Here is a 25,234-nt window from a genome sequence, read left to right as displayed (position 1 = left end):
GTTAGTGTTTGCAGGATCAGGCCACAGATATGTGTTCATCTTGGTATGTATATATAATACTGTGCATTTGGTTTTGAGGTGAACATGTTCATGGTACAAAACCAGTAAAAATTGGCAAGCATTCAAGATGAACAATTAATTGCTATGCAAATAGTCAGTACGGGGAGAGGCTTTTGGTACAAGTTTAGTATATTCTAGCTAAAAATGTAAATCTGTAGACATAGGTTTGGGCCAAATTCTGATATCCTTACTCACACTGAATAATACTTTATTCCATAAAGAGTCCCATTGACTGGAGTAATATGCTATTAAGGGCATCAGATCTGGCCCCTTGTTTATTTCAGTTGTGCAAAAGAATATATAATGTACCGAAGTGGCGAAAAGGAAAGATATTCCAGTGGTTATGGCAGTAGCCTAGGATCTGAGATGCCTAGGTTCAAGTTCCTGCTCCACCACAGACTTCTTGGATGACTTTGGGCATTATAAGCCTGTGTTTACAAATGCTGGACCTCAGTCCCACAGCCATGCTAACATGTCCATATTGCACTTTGCATACCTTCTGATTCAGCTCTGCAGCTTGAGTTGTATACATATTGAAAGATGACAGGGCTTGGACCCAAGTCTCAGCAGGACTTGGACTCTTGACACCCCACCCGCACTCCTAACAGGGTACTAGATGAGTCATGAGCATTTGCTGACCCGAATCAGACTGATTTGTGTGTGGACAGAAGGGGGACTTGGGCTCAAATCTCAATCAAAACCCAGGCTTAGTGTGCAGTATAGACACACCTAGACTTTCTCTGATTTAGCTCCTCATCTGTAAAATAGGGATAATAGCACTCCTCAACCTCACAACGGGATTGTGAAGATAAATACATGGAAGATTGTGAGGTGCTCAGATACTATGGTGTTAGGGGCCATATACGTACTTAAGATAGATGACAAATACATATTTTAGAATACTCTAGTTCAGTGGCTGTCAACCTTTCCAGACTACTGTACCCCTCTCAGGAGTCTGATTTGTCTTGTGTACCCCCAAGTTTCATCTCACTTAAACTACTTGCTTACAAAATCAGACATAAATATACAGAAGTGTCACAGCACACTGTTACTGGAAAAACTGCTTACTTTCTCATATAATTATAAAATAACTCAACTGGAATATAAATATAAATAGTATGTAGAGCAATATAAACAAGTCTGTCACTGTCTGTATGAAATTTTAGTTTGTGCTGACTTTGCTAGTGCTTTTTATGTACCCTATTGTGAAACTAGGCAAAATATCTAGAGGAGTTGATGTACCATTGAAAGACCTCTGCATACCCCCAGGGGTACATGAAACCTGGTTGAGAGCCACTGCTCTAGTTGATACATACATACATTTTAAAAAGCATAACTTGTGTCTGAACACCAAGTTAATGCGACTTGAAAATATTTAACGGACAGATTTTGACATCGTTTCTTACTGATTGTAGTACCTTACTTTATAGTACCTACTCCTACATTGCAGGATAAGATACTACTCGCTGTGAGTAAGAGTAGCAGAATTTTGCCTTAAAGTGAGCAAGCTAAAATAATAAACGTGGTTCTTGGAATAATTATCCTTTATATTATCATAGAATATATTGACTGAAAGGCCAGAGCATGTTCTGACTTGTGTATTCAGTTTAACTTGTATATGTTTGCAGTATATGTATTTTGATATACACTTGCAAAATACCTATATACACATAAACATTCAACATGAAATCACTAAAGTTGCAGTGCCAGTGTATGGATGTTCATGGAACTGATTGTAAAGGAAGAGTTCAGAAAAAAGTTTGTTTTTACAGTTTGAAGACAAAATACCTTTTAATTTCTTTCACAAGGTAAATAAAATGTTATTTTAAAGAGAATGGCTTTTCATACAAACATTTCATATAAATTAATTTTAAATGTTTGCCAGCTCTTCATGTTTACAAAACAAAAATGGCTAATATAATTTTGATGATTTTAATAGCTTGTGGTTTTTTATTCATGTTGTTTATAATTAAGTGTAGTTTATCTGATACCATATCCAGGTAACAGGCTTGTCAATATCTAGTTAATCATTTGTTTGTATTTCGATTTTTTTTGATATATTTGACATATTTGATACAATAGTTTTCAATGACTGAATTTTTAAAAACTGGTTCAATTGTTTAATACAGTTAAATAATGTTTTAATAGTGCATTTGTAAGTGACCTCTCTAAGGAAAGTGTTTTACATGGTACTTATGAAGTCTTAGGTCAGTCAAACAAGCTATGATGATTGCAGTTCTCTGACAAAGTCTCTATTTTGTAGTTTAATAATCCAAGCAGAAGAATGATACCTTTAGGGAATTATGACACTAGCGTACAATTTATTCATTATAAACTTGTCTTTGAGTGATAAATTGGATACTAAAAGGAGTAAATAAGAGTGAGTATGGAAGGAGGAAGAAGACCTGGAAAAACTGAGTATCATTGACTGTCATTAATGCTTTGTAAAAAGGAAGATTAAAAAATGAACCTGGAATAGGGTTGCCAACCCTCCAGGATTGGCCTGGTGTCTCCAGGAATTAAAGATTATGTCCTGTGATGACATCTCCAGGAATACATCCAACCAAAATTGGCAACCCTAACCTGGAAAATTCCACATTGTGAAAGAGAAACGTTAGCTTTGTTCTGAGTAATACTATTTCTAGCATTACATCAGTTCAAGAAGTGGTCACAGAATAGTGAGATATAATTGTTGTGATTGCCTGAAGCTGGAGAAAATTGAACTGCTGGGAAGTGAGCAAAAAGAACAAACTATGAAAAATTTAAAAAGAGGAAAAAACACGAGGGAGAGGGAGAGAGAGGAAGTGTGTGTGTGTGTGTGTGTGTCAAGGTGGCTTCTTCAGAGCAATGTTTTACTAGAGGCTTTTTATTTTTTATCCAATAAGCAATCAGAGTATCGTTCTAATAAATCAAAGAACCTGGTATGGAAAGGAACCTAAGGAGCTAATTGGTGAGAGTAGCTGGAATTTCCAGAGCTTTGTAAGATCCTAAAAAAAGGACAAAATGTGAGTAGTTATGGAGGAACTCAGAAATGTTTTGGTGTTCACAAAACCTCCAGAACTTTTTACTCCCTGTGCCTTGTGATACTTTAAGAACCAGGCTTTTTAAATGTGCTAATTCACTCTAAATAGCATTTAAAATTAATGCAGCGAAACTGTATTCAAGTAAACAATGCATTGACCTGCTAACTGAGCCTCATTGCTAGGGCCCTGCCAAATTCATGGTCCATTTTGGTCAATTTTATGGTCATGGGATTTTAAAAATAATTTTCATCATTTCAGATATTTAAATCTGAAATTTCACAGGGTTGTAACTGTAGGGGTCTTGACCCAAAAGGGGCTTGTGGCGGGGTTTGCAAGGTTATTGGGGCACGGGGTCATGGTATTGCCATCCTTACTTTTGCTCTGCTACTGGTAGCAGCACTGCCTTCAGAACTGGGTGGCCAAAGAGCAGTAGCTGCTGGCCAGGAGCCCTGCTCTGAAGGCAGGTGTGGTATGGTATTGGCACCCTTACTTCTGCGCTGCTGGCTTCAGATGCGGGGCCTCTCTGGCCCAGCAGCTTCCACTCTCTGGCCGCCCAACTCTGAAGGCAGCAGTGCAGAAGTAAGGGTGGCGTGATCCGGTATTGCCACCCTTACTTCTGCGGTGCTGCTGGCGGAGCACTGCCTTCAGAGCTGGGCCCCTGCTCAGCAGCCAACGCTCTCAGGCCACCCAGCTCTGAAGGCAGTGCAGAAGTAAGGGTGGCAATACCGCGACCCTCCTACAATAAACTTGTGACCTGCCTGTGTCCCTCTTTTGGGTCGGGATCCCAGTTTGAGAAACACTGGTGAAATCTGTATAGTGTAGAATAGAAGTACACAAAAGACCAGATTTCATGATGGAGACCAGATTTCATGGTCCATGATGCATTTTTCACAGCTGTGAATTTGGTAGGGCCTTACTCATTGCTAACCTGAAAAGGACCACCTATAAGCGTGAACAAATGTTTCAGACCTCAGGATTCATTCAATTCTTGCTGGGACTGCTAACAAGGCTGTTGTTTGTGGCGGTGGTTGTTTTGCAATTTGGGCACCTATCCCGTAAGAGCTGGGCTCGGATTACAAATGTTCTTCACATGTAAGTCCAGCCTGTAGGGACCATTGTAATGCAAATCATGATAATAAACTGCTGAACAAATAGTAAAGACTTTGGGTAACTTGTGTGTTGGACTGGATTTGAACCTGTAACCTAGAGGCAACAGTCTCTACATAGCGCACAGCCCTCTTGAGCTGTTCGGTTCCTGAATGACGTATATGTTTTTTTAACTGCAAAATCACTTTAATTACTTCATTATCTGTTTTGTTTTGAAATGTCTCTCATGTTTGAAGCAGAGTGGCTAGAGTGCCTTGAAAATCCACATGCAAGTCTTATATTGTGTGATAATGAGTACATCTTGTCACAAAATGCATTTTATTTTCACTCATATACCATAATGTTTATGGTGACCTATTTCTGTGGATATGAAAAATTATTTCCCCATTCCTTTGTGACATTATTGGCCTGGTAAACTGTTCCAAAGTCACTTGGTGTAGGTAGCATTACTAGGATGAGCATTAATTATTTTCAGGCTGTGATGCATCACCTTTGCGGTGTCTATATTTGTCTTCCAAGTGTGCATCATCCATTGCTAATTATAGGTGGTCTAGAGGGAACAGATTTTCCAAGTCAAACAGACTATTGTAGTGCAGGATACTCTCAGGATATTTTTGAAATGTAGTCAAATTCGCCACTGAAACAGTTGACTATGCCCTAGCTGATTTTTGCATAAGTCCTGGGGTGCTGAGTGTAACTGCACCCATCCAGCAATCCCTCTGAAATGAAAGCATCCCAAATCTAACTCTTCAAACATGTGAATTTCCTGCTCCAATGCCCATTCCCAGTCGAACGCTTCATTTCCAGAGTTGTAAAGCAAAGTGATTAAATTCCTTTTCTCTTAAGAAAACCCAAAGAACTTTTGCTCAAGTTCACAACCAGACTAAGAAATGAGAATTCCATAAAATATTATTCAGTTCTTTTCCTTTCTTGTCTTTCTGCCTTGTTCATGTCTTTTTCCATCCTACACACTATACTTTAAAAAAAAAGATTTTTACTCACAGACAAATTTAGCTGTTGTTGCAACATCAGTCACCCATATCAAAGAGAGAATGAATTCTTGCTTTTCTTCTTTCGTTGTCTATTACCTTTGTCTTTCCCTCTCTGAACAAACATGTTTACTCTTGAGACAGAATCCACTATGTGACTTCTGGTAATGGGTATTTAAGTTTTATTAAAGTCATTTTTTATTATTCTCTATTTAAAAACTTTCAGTGGCATGAGGAATGGCTCATTAGGCAGTTTAGTATGCAGTTTTTAGATATTAAATGTTTATTTTATGTTGTCCATGCTGGATGATTTTTGCCTTTTAAGGAGTTTTAATATAATTATATTTGACTTCATTGTGTTTAAGGGTGCATCTTCTCCAAGCATCTCTTGAAAGTACATTATCTATGGGAGAATTAGCTCATTACACTCAGATCTGTGATGATCCCATTAGCAAAGCAGTGGGGACTTGAAGTCTTAGAACTACAGACGTTGTCTAATTGCAAAGCAAACGGAAGAGAATCTTCCATCATGGTGCAACTTCTGGTGTCCTTTAGATCTATGAACCACCATGACACCTGCATTCCTCTGGGACAGTGCAGATCATAAAGTCCAAGACAAGAGTGTGTGAATGGGGAATAAAGCATTCCCAGTCGAGGGGATCTAACCATGGAACAAACTTCTGAAGGAGTTAAAGTGAATGCAGAGTCTGGTCATCTTTAGGGGAAACCTTTATTTTAGGAAAGGCCTTTCCGCCATAAAAATGACACTCTCAACGCTCTACCTAATATATCACAGTAGGTCAGAGTACTTTTTCTAGTCTGTTATTTGTGGAACTTAATTTTATGTTTGGTTTATTGTGGAAAAAAATAGATTTGTGATTGTTCTTCCACAACCTTATCCTGTCTACTGGTCTGCTCTCATTTCCTTCTGTTTCCTTTCTCTCCTTTTGGTCTGCCAGTGCCTCCCACTACACCTTTCCCTTTGTATCCTGCTCCTTCGCTCATGTCCATGTCTTCTTCCATGCTGCTCCTTAAACCTAGAATTCCCTTCTAACAGTGTTGCAGAAGAAAGTTCCGTTCTTCTCAAAGCATGGTTGCGCTATAAAAATTGATTGTGGTGTTGTGGATATCCACATTTACTCTCTTGCAATGATCCTCAGGACTTCTAAAATCAGCTCTTTGGTGTCTCAATTTGGCATACAGAAACTGAGGCTAAAAATTGGGCTACATGCAAATGTCACAGGTGGCTTATAATAGCTTTATTTTTAGCCCAAGTTATATCAAATATTTCTATATGTAGCAGAGCCTTTTAAAACTTTATCATTCTTACGAGCATCACCAACTCTCAAACAAATAAGAGGTTAAGAGATGTTACACTATTATTCAGCCCTCAGTCTTTAGCACACAGTTTCATTTCAGATGTAATGAGACACTTTGTGGGGAAATAAAAATAAACTAGACCCTTTCTCATTGTGCCAACAGCAGGTGGAATATTAACCAAACAGCTTTTCTTCACATCACTGTATCTCCCTGCTCCTTATTACAGCTTTTACTGGCAGTCAGATCGAATGGGAAACAAGTGGAATAAACGTGCACATTCTGAGCCTTCAGATTTATGGGGAAGGAGAGGAAATGAAAGACAGAAATGGCAAGTTAAAGAAACAACTTAACTGATGTAAACATATTTGCTGGAATATTATAGTAAACAAATAAAATGAAATCCACCCATACAAATTTATTAAGATTCCCTTAAATAGTCAATCCAACTTTAGCATAATCTGAAAGAACTGTCTGGCCAATCTAAAATCTAAAGATGGTATGGCCCTGGGTGTGACCTCTACTGCTGGTCCTCAAATTAACTATAATAGCCATCTGTGTTACCTATCTGTCTTAGGTTTTTCTATAGTGTGCATCACTAAGAGCTGATAAGATGGTGAAACCAGTGTCCTCAGCATATCCCTGGACAAATGAACTTCTGACAAATAGTTTGAGTTGGAGGAGGGGGGGAGTAAAGAGAGAGAGGTTTTGATTTAATGTTAAAACACAAAAATACTTTGACCCCAAACGTTAATATCAAATAACTCTGATATATTGTCAGTGCAGTACCTTACTGATAACAGGATTAATGTAACACTGAAAGGACTTGTTCTGTGGAGAGTCTGAGGAACCACAAATCCTGTTTCTAGATTTTATGAGCATGTTGATGATGCAATGACCAGTCCCCAACTCTCAATTTGACCTAGTTTGTAGACCTGTCTAAACTCCATCTTTTAGTGAGAGACTTCGGCTTTCCACTTCTGTTTCCGGACTGCTAATCCATCCTCTGCTATCTCCAGATTCTTCACTGGTTACATACAAAAATAATAAGAATCTCAATCTGATGCTGCTTCAGGGAGGGTTAAGAAGCAGAACTGGGAACTGACAGAAAGGGTCTTCTTCCTCCTGGCCCTAAAAGGGGCTCTCTGCCTCCCAGCCCCTACCCGTCACTGAGGACCTGGGGCTGCAGAGCAGGAACTGGAGATCTTGTAGGGCCAGCAATCTCCCCTCCCTTTGGAAACTATGCTCTCAGTAGGATTGCCAGGGAACTGAGCCTCCAGCTACAGCAAAGAAGTCCCTGAACCCTAAGAGGTAATGGAGATGGACGTTGATTGGAGGAGGATTGATTTTTGTGGGGTGATTAATTATTGTGAGGCATGACGCAGAATACAGTGACAGTGAATACAGTGACAATAAATTGCATTTAGATAGCAGTTTTCATCCAGAGAAGCCTGGAATACTTCACAATATACATGCACATGGAACCACCAAAGGGCACCCACACCTGGGCTCAAGAGTAGCAGCCATGCAAATAAGCAGCGTATGGCACACTGCACAGCACACCTGGGCAAGCCCCCATCTTTTACAAAAAGTGAATGGGATCTCTAATGTCTATATAGAGTTCATAGCACGTTGGTTTTAGACACCCCCCCCCCACGCACACACATAACATCCATCGTACTCTGTTAATCTACCTAGGAGGGAGCAAGAGCTGATTTGACCCTACTGGAATTTAAACCTGTGGTTTCCACACCTGATGCTTAGACCATTAAACTATCCCCTCTGGTGTTCCAGGGAAGAGACAGTCAAAATGACATGTTCTTTATCCTGGGGTGTTTGAGGATACTATTATACATGTGCAGTGTTCTACAAGCCACTCACATTGATTTTATTTTATGAGTGGTATTTTAAATGGTAGCCTTCAAGAAAAAAATAAGACTTAACAGGTTCGGTCTGTCAGCCCCAGCAAGGTCAGGTATCTAGTTTTACAAAGAAAACTGTGATAACGAGCATAGTCCACATTCTCTGGGATATCTCCATGAAGGGTCTTATTTTCCTTATTGGGCTGAAATACAGAGAACTTGTACTACTTGTGGGGTTAAATTTAGCTCTTGCAGAAGTGGGCACTGGGACAGAAGGCACATACCCTGCAGAAAGGGTTTGAAGGACTTTAAAACCTATCAGTATGGCCAGATAAGAATGTGTGTAAGCTGTTTATTCTTTTATGATGTGCTTTCTCTGTAAAAGTTTTTGTTCTGAATGGTTTGCTTTACGAAGGTGGATTGGTCACTGGTTAACCCTGTCATTGGCCCTGAAAGAGAACAGGAGGCAGGTGCTGAACTAAACTAAGGCCATGTCTACACTTAAAGCTTACAATGGTACCATTACCACTGTGCTCCTGTAAGAGCACTCATGTAGCTGCATTATGCCGACGGGAGAGAGCTCGATGGGCAGTGGTAGTTATGTTGGTGGTCTCCCTTTGACATAGCACTGTGCACACGAGTGCTTATGCCGGCAAAACTTAAGCCGTGGGGGAGGAGTTCACACCCCTGAGCAATAAAAGTTTTGCTGACATAAGTGCTAGCGTAGACATGGCCTTAGACTTGTTCAGGTGATCACAGTGAATTGCAGGAGGAATGGCATCTAAATCCCTGGTCTGGGGGGAGAGGAACATAGGTTCCCACTTCAAGAGAGGTTGCAGTTAGCGGCCTGAGACCACAAAGGAGCTCTGACAGACACAACTCCATTAATTTGGCCCAGGATCTCCATACTAAATCCATGAATTGAATTTGCAAAATCTTTCTTCCTTTTGTCCATTTCTTTAAAAAAGATTGAACCATGTCTAGTCTCTTGTTCAGGGCTTTCATTCTTTTCTCCATTACATATTTAAATGCCATTAAGACCAGAGTTAAATACCACAGCAGAAGCACAGCTGCCATCTTTCCCCTCCCTGAAACAGCCCTCATAAAGGAGATAAGTTTCTGCTTTGGTATTTGTCCCAGGGGAAAACTAAAACAGAAGGTTGCACAAGAATGCAAAGCACAAGTTACTTGGCTTGGAACTGCTGGGATTCAACAGAGCCTTCGTTAAACGTGTCTTTTCAGACTGCCCCCACACATGTGCCCTCAGGCAAACATTTTTTCTACAGCAGTTTAAATCATTTGCTGTAGAAAATAATTGCTGCTTAATAAGTGCATGATTAGCTGAGGCTTGCACTTCATAACAGTATAAAGCAAATGGCATCTGATCTTGAGAAGGAAAATCCTAAATTCTGTGGATTTTTTTTTTAATCTGGTTGGATTTAGATCAGTAATTACAATGCAGCATCAGCACCAAGTTTCATCTATATCCATGGTTTGTATTTAAGTCTAACAAAAGTAAATACTGTTGTTCTATCTGTGCCTCTCTACATAACACATGCTACCAGGAATAATGGCTGCTCTAGAAAGAAAATGGGAACAGGTCAACGATGGGGGTTGGGAATGATACAAAATAAAAATAGTTAGGGTTAGTAGCCATTTAAATTTGGATTTTAAAAAATCACTTTTATCCTTCCCTTAAAACATTTACATTTTTAAACAATATTTTCCAGTATGCTGCAAGGACTTTTGTCTTGATGTAAAATAAAAGCCAGTAGAGATTGATCTTTTGTCTATTCTTTTGGCGGCTCTTAGACTTCCTTATAAAGCTTGGTCATGCTTCAGCATGCTGCTATTATGTTGGCAAAAAGCGCAGCCTGGAACTTCAAAGGGATTGCTCTCTGTTTCATATTTACCTTTGTTATATCGCAAGTACAAACAGCCTAGTGTAACTCAATACTTCTGAGAAATTAACACTGTTAAGAGGGATAAGTTGAAAGCATGTATGTTAGTTATAGACTGACTTATTTCATTCAATTTTAAAGGGACACTATCAGGTTGAAAATCATACTTTAAAAAAAATTCTTGCAGAAATTACAACTGAAATCTCTTTTATTTTCCACTGGGTTGTTTGTTTACATTTTACTTGTCTCCCAGTTTGGACAATGGAACTACGGTAACTGGGTCATATTGTCTCTCACACAGTTTATCCCTGCTCCAGGGAACAGGAAACAGCACAAATTTGCACTTGTGGGATTCCCTTCATATCTTTCCCACTGGAATGTGGAGTTTTCCCTCCTCATTCTTCTCGCAGAAGCAGCAGGGAATTTGGCTGCTTAGGTAGCAGATCTACTGAGGTCCAGCTTTTCCATGGCTCTGCACTGCATCCAACCTCTCTTTGGGCTCCATGACAGTGTGGCTCTGACAAAAATATGCTTCCCTTGGGTTCCCACAGGTGCTGCTGCCAAATTGCTTAAGTGTAACAGATGGACCCATGTAAATTAATATTGATAGAGTCAGCATTAACTTCTCAAATTCCCATGAGGCTGGGTGGATGAAGGATCTCACAGAGGGTTCCTTTCCCTCCAATATCTGGAGCACCAGCTGAGCCACTGTGACGGGGGGAATGATGGAACAATATCATAAAGCCCTGCTCCTAACTCCAAATGATCTGGGTTTTCCTTCCCTCCACTTGTAACCCATCAGGCCTATTTAGTCCCATCACGTCTGTTTCTATTTGGTTTCTATTTAATTTCATGTCTGTGTTCCCCTGCACTAGCACAATGCTGTAATGTTTAGTTTCCTGATACTTCAAGGAAATAGATTAGTTTGTTAAAGTACACAATGCCATTGGAATGAAAAAATGATTATGATTATTGACACTTTTCTGTTAGTCCTAGGTTTTGTAAAACTATATTTTTATAAGGTCCAGTGTTTGGAACTCATTTGAAACTGGCAGTGTCCTTTTAATAGCCACGCTTTTTAGTGGTTTTGTAAGATTGTTTCATGGAGGTTTTCATGGTATCTTGTCCCTCATGTAATATTTTTGTATTTTAAATTCTGTTTGTTGTTAGAAGTAAAGCAATTAGATTGGCTTTACCATGCTAAGGGCATGATCCTGTCATCCTTGGTGGATCAGGCCCTACGAGCGCAAGCTGATCCTTCTACAGTTTGCTTAGGGCAGAAGTAAGTGCCAGGGATAAAGTAATTATGAAAAGAACTTTTATTCATATTCTGATACATACTTAGGGCCTGGATCATCGGTGCGTTATGTTCAAAGTATGCCATGAAACTTCCCAATCTGAGCATAAACCTGGAGCAGTTCTCCTCAGATGTTGTAATTTCTGTCTGTGATTCATCAGAGGTGAAAAGTGAACTTCAGGGCACTCTTGTCATCTGCTTGTCTCCTCTCTGGCATAGGAGAACGTGGGGACATAGCAAAGCCAAACATAACTTGCTGATATTCTCCCCAGAGCCTGGAGAATGGATAGTCAGAGCACAATTTAGAGCAGCCCTGTAGCTGGTGTAGCTTGGATCAGAGCTTTGCATGCTATCAGGAGGCTGACCTGAGGAAAGTAATCCCATTGTTAACATAGGCATGTGTTTGATTACTACATTATTCTCACTGTCCTAGTACTAAATATGCCCCACTCCTTTCAAATGGTAACGTTCAAATCTAGAAATGTCTGTGCACTTCCAAAAAGCAGTTTCACAGATTTGAATCTTTCCCAAGCCATCAGATGTTGCTTGGGGCATGAGCAAAGCTCTGTCATCCCTGTCTGTCATGCTGATTGCCAGAATGGCTGCTATGTTGTATTTCTATAACTCATCTTTTTTACAAGGACAGGTTGTTGGCTGCTATTGCTCAACCCCTTCCTGGATGATCATGGACTGCTTTTCCACTGGTCCCTACCCTTTGACCTGTCCGTTTGGGTGGTCCTGCAAAGAGTTAAAACTTCCATAGCATAGTTTTCAGGGTCACTGAAACAAACAAGCCTTCCCCCTGTGCCAAGGTGCAGACCCCAAGGAAGGAGTTTCATAGATACTAAGGTAATAAATAACTGCTTACTCTAGCACTTTAGTCTGATAAAGGCAGCTGCCTTTTTATTGGGCCCTGCATTCACTGGAGACAGAATGAGGTGGGCATATGTTCAGGTTTAACAGTTAAATAATATTCCTTCAAAGTCATTTTCATTTTGTTTTTGCAAATGTATTTCCAGAACATGAATTGAGAGTATATGCCAGGAACCAGTTATTCATGGAGATGTTGCCTGGACAAGATGCAGATGGTTTGCTCCTCCCACTTCCTGGTCTACCTTGATCTTATGCAATGCAAACTGAGCACAAATGTTGTGATGAATTAGATAGGATTTAGACCTTAATTAAGAAGGTGCAGAATACTTGGTGTCTTCTGACACATCTAGAGGATTTATCTTAAAATTGTTCTAGGAAAGAATTTGCATCAATCATAACCTGAATATAGACAACGAATAAGCCAAGACTATGACACTTTTTGGATATAATGGAAAAATCTGAATGCCAGTATTTCAACTGCTCAGTATCCACTTGCTGTCTGCAACAATTACAGTAGGACCACATTAGAAAGTTCCACATGTCCATGGGCTTTATTACATGGGAGAGCTGCGCAGAAACTGAAATTTTTGTCCTGTGGAAAAGTTTGCATTAAAAAAAGTTTTTTGCATCAGAATAAGAAGTTGAAAATGCAAATTTTTCAATGGAATAGAAATTTTTTAAATATTCCAGGCAAATAGCTGGACCACCACCAACCTGGTTACCCAAGAAGACGACTGCCCAGGGAAACCTGTCTGCATAATGGGTTTCTTTCAAAAGTTTCATCCTATCGACATGCTCCCATAGAACATTTTGATTCTGGCAAACCAGCATTTTCCAATTAAAAAAAACTTGTTCTGTTGGAAAAAATTTGAACATTTTTAGGGTTTCCACAAAGCCTGGAAAATATTAACGATGGAAGATATTAATCCTCTAAACTACTGACTCTCACTCTCAAATGGCCAGGAAACCCAGTATACTTTCCACCTTTGCTCCTGATTTAGCTATCTGTATGAACAGAGACAGCAACTTAATCAATAATCTTAATGGAAAAGTCAGAGACAACCAGACTAGTGGTGAAAACCTGGTTCCATTGAAGTAAAATGCAGAACTCCAACTGACTTCAGTGGGGCCACTCTAGAGATCTAGCAGAAAAAGGGAAGGACAGAAACAAGAAAGAGAAGCAACAATTATTTCAATACAAAACTTGAGATAGATTTTTTTTTCTTGTATCAATGCAGGTTCCTTCTATCTTTCAGTACGTAGTACTGGTAATATCATTACAGTTGATGTGTTTATTTAATTTGACCATTTTATTCCTTGGAGAAGATTATATGCATTTAAATACTTCCCAGTAGAGGTTGTATTGTTTTGTTTTTTGTATTGTTGTATTTCCCTGCTGTGTAATAGAAAGTAAAATTTAGAAAAGAATGCTTTGTGACTGCATTTACAATATTACCAAACTGAATGAAAAAAACCCACAGTATCATCAGAATATTTGATGTCTCCAACAACAAAAGAGTAATAACACCGGGAAATCATAAAAATAGCTAACAATTACCTACAATATTTTAAATACAATAAATTATGTAGAATACATACAAATTAAAGATTAAAATTTATTAAATTCTATGGATTCAAGGGAAAGCCTATAAAATGCAATAATAGTAAGCTGGAAAAAACTAATAATATCCACCCTTTATTTGTTCAATGACAGGAGGAATTATATCTTATATGTTGGTATCACAATCATTGTAGATGTACTCATGCACCTTAGCAGCGATAAAGTATCAAAAAAGTTAATGTTGCAGTTTTCTTCTACCTCCTCAACTAGAGATCTGTGGGTTTGTGGGAGTTTTTGCCCCATCTATCATCCTATTGCCTTTCTGAGCCACACAGACTATTAGCCTCATCAGGGATCACCACAGATAATCTTGCCAAAGCCTGCAAACATGGTATTTCACGCAGTCCCTGTCAGCACCCAGGCCGGGCCGGGGAAGCTAATGATTCCACCAGTGGACAAAATTCAGTAATGAATCCTGGTCACATGCCACCTGAGGCGTGTTGCACATACGCTAAGAAGAATGCTATGAAAGAGAAGTAACCATACAAAACAACTGTGATCTACAAACTAAGTTGTCAAGATAATTAGTTTTCTGAATAGTTTACACAAGAATTTTGTTGTTGTTGCAGATAGTACAGTGTACTGAGTCCTTTTCAAGAAACTCAATCTGGTTTATGCAAAAAGAAAAGGAGTACTTGTGGCACCTTAGAGAATAACAAATTTATTAGAGCATAAGCTTTCGTGAGCTACAGCTCACTTCATCGGAAAAGCAGCATCGCTTGCCCCATAACCTCAGCCATGCAGAACACAATGCCATCCACAGCCTCAGAAACAACTTCGACATCATAATCAAAAAGGCTGACAAAGGAGGTGCTGTCGTCATGAATAGGTCGGAGTATGAACAAGAGGCTACTAGGCAGCTCTCCAACACCACTTTCTACAAGCCATTACCCTCTGATCCCACTGAGAGTTACCAAAAGAAACTACAGCATTTGCTCAAGAAACTCCCTGAAAAAGCACAAGAACAAATCCGCACAGACACACCCCTAGAACCCCAACCTGGGGTATTCTATCTACTACCCAAGATCCATAAACCTGGAAATCCTGGATGCCCCATCATCTCAGGCATTGGCACCCTGACAGCAGGATTGTCTGGCTATGTAGACTCCCTCCTCAGGCCCTACGTTACCAGCACTCCCAGCTATCTTCGAGACACCACTGACTTCCTGAGGAAACTACAATCCATTGGTGATCTTCCTAAAAACACCATCCTAGCCACTATGGATGTAGAAGCCCTCTACACCAACATTCCACACAAAGATGGACTACAAGCCGTCAGGAACAGTATCCCCGATAATGTCACGGCTAACCTGGTGGCTGAACTTTGTGACTTTGTCCTCACCCATAACTATTTCACATTTGGGGACAATGTATACCTTCAAATCAGTGGCACTGCGATGGGTACCCGCATGGCCCCACAGTATGCCAACATTTTTATGGCTGACTTAGAACAACGCTTCCTCAGCTCTCGTCCCCTAATTCCCCTACTCTACTTGCGCTACATTGATGACATCTTCATCATCTGGACCCATGGAAAAGAAGCCCTTGAGGAATTCCACCAGGATTTCAACAATTTCCATCCCACCATCAACCTCAGCCTGGAGCAGTCCACACAAGAGATCCACTTCCTGGGCACTACGGTGCTAATAAGCGATGGTCACATAAACACCACCCTATATCGGAAACCTACTGACCGCTATTCCTACCTACATGCCTCTAGCTTTCATCCAGATCATACCACACGATCCATTGTCTACAGCCAAGCTCTACGATATAACCGCATTTGCTCCAACCCCTCAGACAGAGACAAACACCTACAAAAGCTCTATCATGCATTCCTACAACTACAATACCCCCCTGCTGAAGTGAAGAAACAGATTGACAGAGCCAGAAGAGTACCCAGAAGTCACCTACCCCAGGACAGATCCAACAAAGAAAAGAACAGAACGCCACTAGCCATCACCTTCAGCCCCCAAGTAAAACCTCTCCAACGCATCATCAAGGATCTACAACCTATCCTGAAGGACGACCCATCACTCTCACAGATCTTGGAAGACAGACCAGTCCTTGCTTACAGATAGCCCCCCAATCTGAAGCAAATGCTCACCAGCAACCACACAACAGAACCACTAACCCAGGAACCTATCCTTGCAACAAAGTCCGTTGCCAACTCTGTCCACATATCTGTTCAGGGGACACCATCATAGGGCCTAATCACATCAGCCACACTATCAGAGGCTCGTTCACCTGCGCATCTACCAATGTGATATATGCCCTCATGTGCCAGCAATTCCCCTCTGCCATGTACATTGGCCAAACTGGACAGTCTCTACGTAAAAGAATGAATGGACACAGATCAGACGTTAAGAATTATAACATTCAAAAACCAGTTGGAGAACTCTTCAATCTCTCTGGTCACTCGATTACAGACCTAAGAGTGGCTATCCTTCAACAAAAAAGCTTCAAAAACAGACTCCAACGAGAGACTGCTGAATTGGAATTAATTTGCAAACTGGATACAATTAATTTAGGCTTGAATAGAGACTGGGAATGGATGAGTCATTACACAAAGTAAAACTATTTCCCCATGTTATTTCTCCCCCCCACTCCACCCCCCCACTGCTCCTCAGATATTCTTGTTAACTGCTGGAAATAGCCTACCTTGCTTGTCACCATGAAAGGTTTTCCTCCTTCCTCCCCTCCCCCCCCCGCTGCTGGTGATGGCTTATCTTAAGTGATCACTCTCCTTATAGTGTGTATGATAAACCCATTGTTTCATGTTCTATGTATGTGTATATCAATCTCCCTTCTGTTTTTTCCACCAAATGCATCCGATGAAGTGAGCTGTAGCTCACGAAAGCTTATGCTCTAATAAATTTGTTAGTCTATAAGGTGCCACAAGTACTCCTTTTCTTTTTGCGAATACAGACTAACACGGCTGCTACTCTGAAATCTGGTTTATATTAGCCATCTTTTAAATGCAGAGTTTGTATTCTATGTATCCTTACTTGTGCCAAGAAAAATTGCTTTAATCTACTATTTGTTTCAAAATATTATAATTTTATTCTATTTCACAATATTGAGTGAAGTCTCAGCATTGCATCTTGCTAGTTTTCACAGTACAAGAAGCTGGTAACAACTTCAGATAATGAATGAATACAAACTCTCCATTTTCAGGTTCTTTATAGATACATAGTGTAGTGCAGCACAGCCATATACATACGTACATACATACAGGTAAAAGACAAATCACACCAGCTTGAATTTATTGTAAATGGTAAAATGGCAGAAATGTTGACACAAATTCTCAGAAGGTTAAGAAAGGTGGCTTATTTTGTATTTACCAAGAGTCAGTATCTCTTCGATTGTCATCACAACTGGAAGCTGCCATTTTTTACTCTTCCAGTGACTGTGACAAATGCATTGGAATAAACTGGGTTAAGATGAATCCAGATAAAATGGGGAAATGATGGTGATAGGTAGGAAGAAATTAACTAGATAGTGAGTCCACTTATGTTAGTTCTATGTGCCAGACCACCAGCAATCTGGTTGCAATTTCATGATCGTATTCCATCCGTTGATGCTGTTGTTCCAATCTTGGTGGCAGATAGTGCCTTTTCATTGAAGTCCTATTGTTTGTGACCATTTCTTTCTGAAATGTAGATCTCATCACAGCAATCATTTCCTTTGTAACCCCCAGACTACATTACTGCAATGTTCCCTATTTTAGCTTAGCACTGAAAAAACCCAACACTCGTCACTCAGTGGGACAAATAGCTATGAGCCCATAGTACCAGTGTTTTATGACCTGCTTTGGCATCCTGTTTATTTCTGGGCACAGTTCAACATGGTTAGTCATGAAGTACAAAGCCCTAAGTAGTCTCTTTCTCCATGTTCCCTTGCAGTTATGAGCCACTGGGCTGATCTCACTATTAGTTCCTGAGGTTAATATCTCTATCTGCACTAGAGATCTTATGCCCCTGGGACTTGATTCCTTCTGTGGTCTGCCAGAATGCTAACCAAATTCAGCGTACAATGCAAGATAGGTTTACCATATTTCAGGTTCCCAAAAAGAGAACACTTCTGGGGTGGGGGATCTAGAGGGAGGGCACAGTTGGGGAAGCTGGAGGAGGTACCTGTAGCAGGGGTACTCACTTGAAGTTGGGGGCAGTGTCACTCTGTCATGCTGGCAAGTGCAAGTCTGGGATGCAGTGACAGCAGTCAGTCAGTGCCTTTCTGTGGGACCCCCTCCCCAGGGCTGGGAATGGAGCCTGGGTGGGCAGGATCCAGCAGCTGTCTCCCAATCAGCTACAGATGCAGAGGAGGGACCAATCAGGAAGTGGACCAATCGGGATTCTTTCTGAGTTGCAGTGTCTGCTCTGCAAAAATCCTGGACAATTCCTGTTGTTTGATAAATTTGTCCAGACAGAGGACGGAGCCTCAAAAAAAAAAAAAAAAGGCAATGTCTGGGAAAACCTGGATGTCTGGTAACCCTAGTGCCAGACAAATTGTTTTGTCAATTTTTTTAAACTTTTGCCTTAATTTTTATAAGAGATTGGGTGTTAGTTGGGAATGACAGGGGTAATTGCTGGACCTTTAATGTTGTTCGTACTTTTAAAAAAATTATAACAATTGGGTGCTAATATACGTTTTTTAGATGTATGTATAGTTAAAGATAGTGTTAGCAATACTGGTTTGCTCAGGAAGAAATAGATGTCCGTGCAGTTTAATTTTAGACCTTCTTGAAACTTTCTGATAACATTTTATTCCGCACATGTTTTTCATACAAGCTGTAATCTCAAAGTGTTTCACAGAGTTAAAGAATACAACAGAGTGTCTAGTAAGAACACCAGAATACAGTGTTGTAAAGGCATTCCATAATGAATAAATTAAGGATCTGGTCATAGGTTCAACAAAAAAATTAAGAGGAATAGGTGAGGGAGAAAAGCTGTTATTTGTAGAAAAAGTTTGAAAAGCAATGGAGACTCAATAAGCCAGAGAGATAAAAGAAGACTGTTCCAGAAGGCAGAAGCTGCTGGAAAGAAATCTCTTTGCACCGTATTACCATTCTGGATAGAACAGATAGAGAGGATGTCTGGTGTTAGATGAGCAGAGGCAAGGCTCCAGCTAGATGAGCAATGTATTTAAACAAAACACAAGATTTGTGTGTTCAGAGTACGTAGGCAATTCTGTGGAGCTGACAGTAGATACAGGAGTAAGAGAAAAGTTAAAGGTCAAAAATGATGCCAAAGTTACAAGCAGTGGAGGCAAAAGGGCTGTCTGAATTGAGGGAGATGGAGTTGTAGAGAATTCTCCTCTTTGCTAAGAAAAGGACAAGCAGTTCTTTCTTTGAGGCAATCAGCTTTAGGAAGCAGAGATTAAGCTACATGCTTATTTCATCAAAACACAAAAACACCTCAGTCAAAAGCTGAGTTTCAGTATATAATCATGGGGATCACAAACTTTCAAACTGCTCCTACTTTTTACTCACTCCAAAGTGAAAGAATGCTGCATAAATAAAGGGGAGTGTGTGCTTTTAAAGGTTAGGGACACAGGATTTCTAATACCTATATGTTTCATACCAGTAAAATACACAGGTGTACATGGCATTCCAATACAACCCCTATTCATTATCACTTCACAGGGGGAAATGTACTTAAGTTCTTTCTCATTTAACTACAACTGTAAAGTTAAAGTGAAACAACTTTAGCGTGTAGGCAATCCTATCTGATTCATCACAACATTTGTGCTCAGTTTGCACTGGCATAAAATCAAGCTAGACTAGGAAGAGGGAGGAGCAAACCATCTGCATCTTGTCCAGGCAACATCTCCATGAATAATTGGCTCCTGGCATACATTTCTCGATTCAAAGCAAACATTTGAGTGTCTTTTGAGTATTCCTTTGGCCATCTGATCAGAAAGAAATCTTTTATTCTGTGCAGCTCTATATTCAATCCCTGCCAGTTCATCATATTTAGTACATTCTTTAAATACAGTATCAAACAGTCTGGGGATTAAAGATCAGCATGACACCTACATACATGTAGTCTAATTTACAAACCCAAGATGATATTGAGCTTTACTAGAGCTGTAATTGCTTGTGTAGTTGATCCATTGGAGTTGCAAGGTGCATGGAGGAAAAAGGTCAGCATGTGTCTATTGACTCTTCTTCTTGCTGTGTTTTTATGAGACATCAGTTCTGTTCGCTGGGTGTTTTCAGCAATATGCTAAATGCCCTATTGGCTTTTTCATCTTTCCATAGTGGCTTTAATGCGTTTTCTGAACTACCTTTTTGATCAGCATAGCATTAAGCTTCCCCAGTTTAATAGTTAGCTGTTTTGCTTACTCTGGAGGTCCACTTTGCTCATACTTTGTTCCCAGTTGTTTAACATCACATTCTAAATGTGTTCTAGTATAGGTTGCCAGTTCTGAGGAAGGCTGAAAAGAACATGGAGGGAAAGCCACTCCATGGAGATGAACCAATAGCCAATAGAATCGGCCCATTTACTCCCACAAATCCTTGGGCTTTTTGTATTTGGCAGGTTACACACTCTGTCCCTTCTGTATTGCCATTAGCCCTGCACACCAAAGGGAAGAAGGTGCATCATTTTCCATGCAGTGTTTGTCATGTAGTTTTCCTCCTTCCAGGATTTTTCTGTTAAAAAAAAAAAAAATGTAGTGTGCCTGGTGTGTGGACCCTAAAACTGGTGGTCATTCTAGCATTAGAGTTCATCACACCAGTAACAAAAGTGAGCTCCTGCATCACCACACTGGGTAACAAGAAGCCAAAATACAGTCCCCTTACATAGCCCAGCCCCTAGCCCCACCCAGACATCTGATCTTTATGATGAGAGGTTACTGAAAAACAGATTCATCGTATATAAGGTTCTTCTAATCCCAAGGATCAGCCACTCCCTCAGGTCAATATATATACTTACTTATATATAGAGAGAGAGATTTTACCAAATACCATGCATGTAGCCAATCCTTTAGTAACTAAAAGCTAAAGGTTTATTAATACAAAAAGAAAATAAGAGTTATTAATTGGTTAAAGGAAACATGTACATTACAGTTATTTCAGAGTTTGCAGGTCAGGATAATAGCAGTGATGTTAAATCTGCTACCTTATAGTAATTCTCTCTGGTTCACTCAAATAGATTGGGTGTCATCAGTCCATTGTCCAAAGCTTCCTTTTGTTAGAAATCGTGTCCAAAGATATGGGGCAGAATTGAAGACAAAGAAGTGATGTCACTGTCTCCTTTTATACTTTTAGCCCAAGTGTATGGAAAGTTACTGGCAAAAGATGGAGTTTTAAATCACATGTCCTTATGTGCCTTGCTGAATCACGGGGTAGCCATTGCCTCAATGCCTTCTAAAACATCTTCAGGAGGGGTTCACTGGGTAAGCTGATTGTCCTTAATGGGCCATCGAGCAGGCTGCCTAGTTTAGATGCAAATCTGTATTGGGGCACCACCCAAGAAACAACATGTTTGAGATACAAAGTCTTAGCCAATATTCATAACTTCATATACAAAGATGATACATGGATTTAAACAGGATAATAATACTTACCAGTCTATAACTTTTCCATTGACACCTTACATGACATACTTTGTACAAGATTTATTGCAACTTTATAACAGTGGTGACTGTATTAGTGTAATTAGTTATCTTCCTTTTTATGCAGCATCACAGATGTGTCTTGGACTATTTCTTATTCACTTTGAAATCAGAATGAGTTTTTCCATTAACTCTGATGAGGTCAGGATTTCATAGCAGATAGAGACAACGTTCTTAAAACATTAAAAGCTAATATTTTGGGCAAAATGGGGAGTATATCAGGGATTAAAATCAAAACCAGTTTCAGAACACAGTCAAATGTCTTTTTAAATTAGAAAAGATGAACACCTTTTACTTTTGTTATTTAGAAACAACTGTATTTCTGATGCAAGGACAAAAATGTGTACACATATGACTTTCCCTCACAGAAATAAATACAGACCAGAGAATCTTGCTAATCCTTGTTGCAACTGTGAAAAATCCTACAGCTGATTTAATTCAGCAGCAAGCATTGAAAAGTGAGTTTGAGAATATTAAGGGGATAAACAGAAAAGTAGAATAAACATATTAAAACTATCTTCAGCATTTAACAATCACTTCTTTGGGAAAAGTACTGCACAGCTTTGGGTAAATGTATTTTTCTGTGAAGTGATAAGTGCAACGTTTCTTGAATTGCAGGAGTCCTTTTTCTCGCCATGCTGAAGCTAACAGTTGTTTTTTTGTTTTGTTCTCTTTTACAGGTTGCCTTTTTGAAGATGTGAAGAATCCAGACATATTAACTGAAAATTATTCTCAAGTTAACCTTCAAATAAAATACAGAAATATAAGGATTGTTTCCACTGGAGTGACTTTCCAGCAAGAGTCACTGAGGGTGCAAAACCTCAACATAATATTTAATTATTATTTTAGCTTTGATATTTTTTGGATTTTTGGTTTTGAAAGAGCAAAGCCAATAACAGAGAAAGTTGGTTCAGACAGGCATACAGTACAAGACTGGAGTTCTGAGAGTGACTTGTGTCTGATGGCTGGGGTGACCTTAATGATGACCTCTTAATCATCAGGGGAGAAGAAATCAATTATCTAGATGGAGCAGTGGTTTATAGTAACTTATATATTTTATGTGGAAAATGAAGAACTGGCAGCCAGGAGAGGGTATCAAATATTTAATATAGTGAATTCCAACTAAGAAATATATATGCAACTTTTACCATTTTTCTCACTTTTTTGAGTTGGCAGAGGTAATCAGACAACTAGAACTGTAATATGTAAACTGTTGTTTTCCAGCAACCTTATGTATGTAGAATATACATTATTTCCATATTAAATCCTACTCCCTAATCAAGAGAGAAAGTAGTATTTGCATGCCTGCACCCTATGTAAAACTGAATGAAATTGATAATGCATTAGTTAAAGTTCACAAACAAAAAGTTTTTGAGATTACTTAAAAGAAATGATCTTGCAACTACAAAAAGAAGGGTGTCTGGAATAGGCCTCATAGAAGTTGCTAAATTGAGAATCCTGGAGATAGAAATCCTCTGTTTGCAAAGTACGTGCATCTCAGGTTGTGACAACATAAACTTCCCCACGCAGCCCTTTCTAAACTTTCCTAGGTGCCTCAATCCTGGCTTGGAGGGACCATATCTATGGAATAGTTCAGTCTTTATGGCCCATTCAGTACTTTCTCTTATGAGACTGTCAACAAAAGTTGACAAGCGAGTTAGTGCTGATTGGAGTTGGTGGCAGTTTCTGTGTTGTAGACACTTATCTACTTGTAATTGGACTGATACCACCAAATGCATTCCATGTGGAACAAATAACCTTGCACTGTTTCCAGTTTTGGAGTGGACCTCTCATTCTTTAGTTGTCAGTAATCACTTTGGTCCCTATTGTGCAGAGAGAGTGTCAGAGAGGATTTGTATATATGTGTGGGCAGCGGAGGGAAAGATGAGCTATTCATCTCTGCATAAGCACTACTACTACCATAATTCAGCAGCCACCCTGTACTCTGCCTAAGCTAAGGATATGGCTGAACTGTATGAGAAAATTAGTATTGCGGATCCCTTTTATATTGTATATCTGAGCCCTGTATTAACACATATTCAGAACTCTGCCCATTTTGTAACTTTAATCTATTTTCTTATGTGTCCTCAAGATTGCCACAGAATGCCATTGGAGCCAAAAATTAGCACGATTCAAAAATGGGTCACACATTTATATGGATAACTAGATGATCCAGAGTTATACTAGTTTATGCTACCATACATTTTGGTTAGAGTTATTAAACACCATGATTCAGGTTTTAAACTAATCTCTAAGTTTAAGGGTTATGAGGAGACTGAATATAGGATGCAGATTAGCCCACATTTGTCTATTCTGTTTTGTGCCTTCCTCTGAAGCATCTGGTGCGGTCCACTTTTGGAGACAGAATACTGGATTAGTTGGACCCTGGGTCTGATCCAGTCTCACTGTTCTTATGTCCTGAAGATGCTTGGGAGAAGCATTTCTACTGAAAATAGTGGAAGAAATCCTGTTTGTACAGGCTGTTTTTTTCCTTAAACAATTAAGAAATAAGAGAGACAAGATGGGTGAGGTAATATCTTTTATTGGACCAACTTCTGTTGCTGAAAGAGACAGCTTTTGAGCTTACCTCACCCACCGTCTCTCTCTTTAATATCCTGGGACCAACACAGCAACAACTCCACTGCAAACAATTAAGAAATAAGAAAGCTGTGAGCTTGTCAAAGGGCAACTCTTTAAAAGGAATGGGTTTAGAGGGAGAGATTCTTGTTACAAAGAGCTTCTTTTAAAACACTGAGATTCCAGGAGAAGACAGCACTTCCTTTACATGTTTGCCAATAATATTGTTCTAACACATACTGCAAAATGCTGAGCATCTCCTGTGAGATATGGGATATCAGTGGGGGTTAAGACCACTCAGCAACTAGTTTAGGCTCTATCCTACTTTTCCTCATTTTAGATTTAACTATTCAAATAAAAGTGGAAGTGTGGAATTTTTCACATATATATTCTGGGGCTATATTTTGTACTTCCATGACAATTTGTCTGTATAACAATGGTGAGTCATTTTGATTTTTCTCTTATGAATAAAAATTTTTCACTAATTTTTTTCCATTTTTGTTGTGCTCTGTTGTATGCTGGTCTCTGCTTTCCAGAATATGATTAGGCCAATCAAGGAGGGAAAACACTGAAATGACAGATTGCTACACTGTGATTGTAAAGCCACTTTCCTCCTATTTAAATGCCCCCTGTTGTGATTTTGCATCAATAGAGCAATCTGTTCCAGAGAGTATTTATGCTTTGTATGTTTAAAATCTGTCATTGTGTCAGTTTCTCCTACATAATATGGTATTAGGGACATAAATAGTTAATATACTTCTAATGGCAAATGAGTTTCTGAGATGGCAGGTGCAGGCAAATCATTAACTTGATTTATCAGCAATACAGAAGAAAAAATCTGCATGAAGTGGGGCACTATAAATAAATATAAATCAAACCCCTCCTGGCTAGTTTATCACTCTCAGAAAACCTTGTACAATATCACAGTGAAATGTCATGCTTCTAGTGTGTTCAGCTTGAAAGGATTCCTGGGAAAGTATATGGGAG

The 25,234-nt window shown here is 39.5% G+C and overlaps 1 protein-coding gene across 1 annotated transcript in view; it reads left to right on the top strand.

Moving 5' to 3' along the window:
* Positions 1-24,732, top strand: part of UBE3D (ubiquitin protein ligase E3D) — a 113,153-nt gene extending 88,421 nt beyond the window's left edge. Inside the window, exon 10 of the mRNA XM_038397236.2 lies at positions 22,351-24,732. Within this exon, the coding sequence (XP_038253164.1) occupies positions 22,351-22,371 (21 nt within the window). The 3' untranslated portion in view covers positions 22,372-24,732. The remainder of the gene's footprint in view (positions 1-22,350) is intronic.
* The last annotated feature ends 502 nt before the right edge of the window (positions 24,733-25,234 follow it).

Source organism: Dermochelys coriacea, chromosome 3 (genome assembly GCF_009764565.3).
Source record: "Dermochelys coriacea isolate rDerCor1 chromosome 3, rDerCor1.pri.v4, whole genome shotgun sequence".
Taxonomy (NCBI): domain Eukaryota; kingdom Metazoa; phylum Chordata; order Testudines; family Dermochelyidae; genus Dermochelys; species Dermochelys coriacea.
Note: the sequence above shows the minus strand (reverse complement) of the source record. Positions and strands in the feature narration are given on the sequence as shown.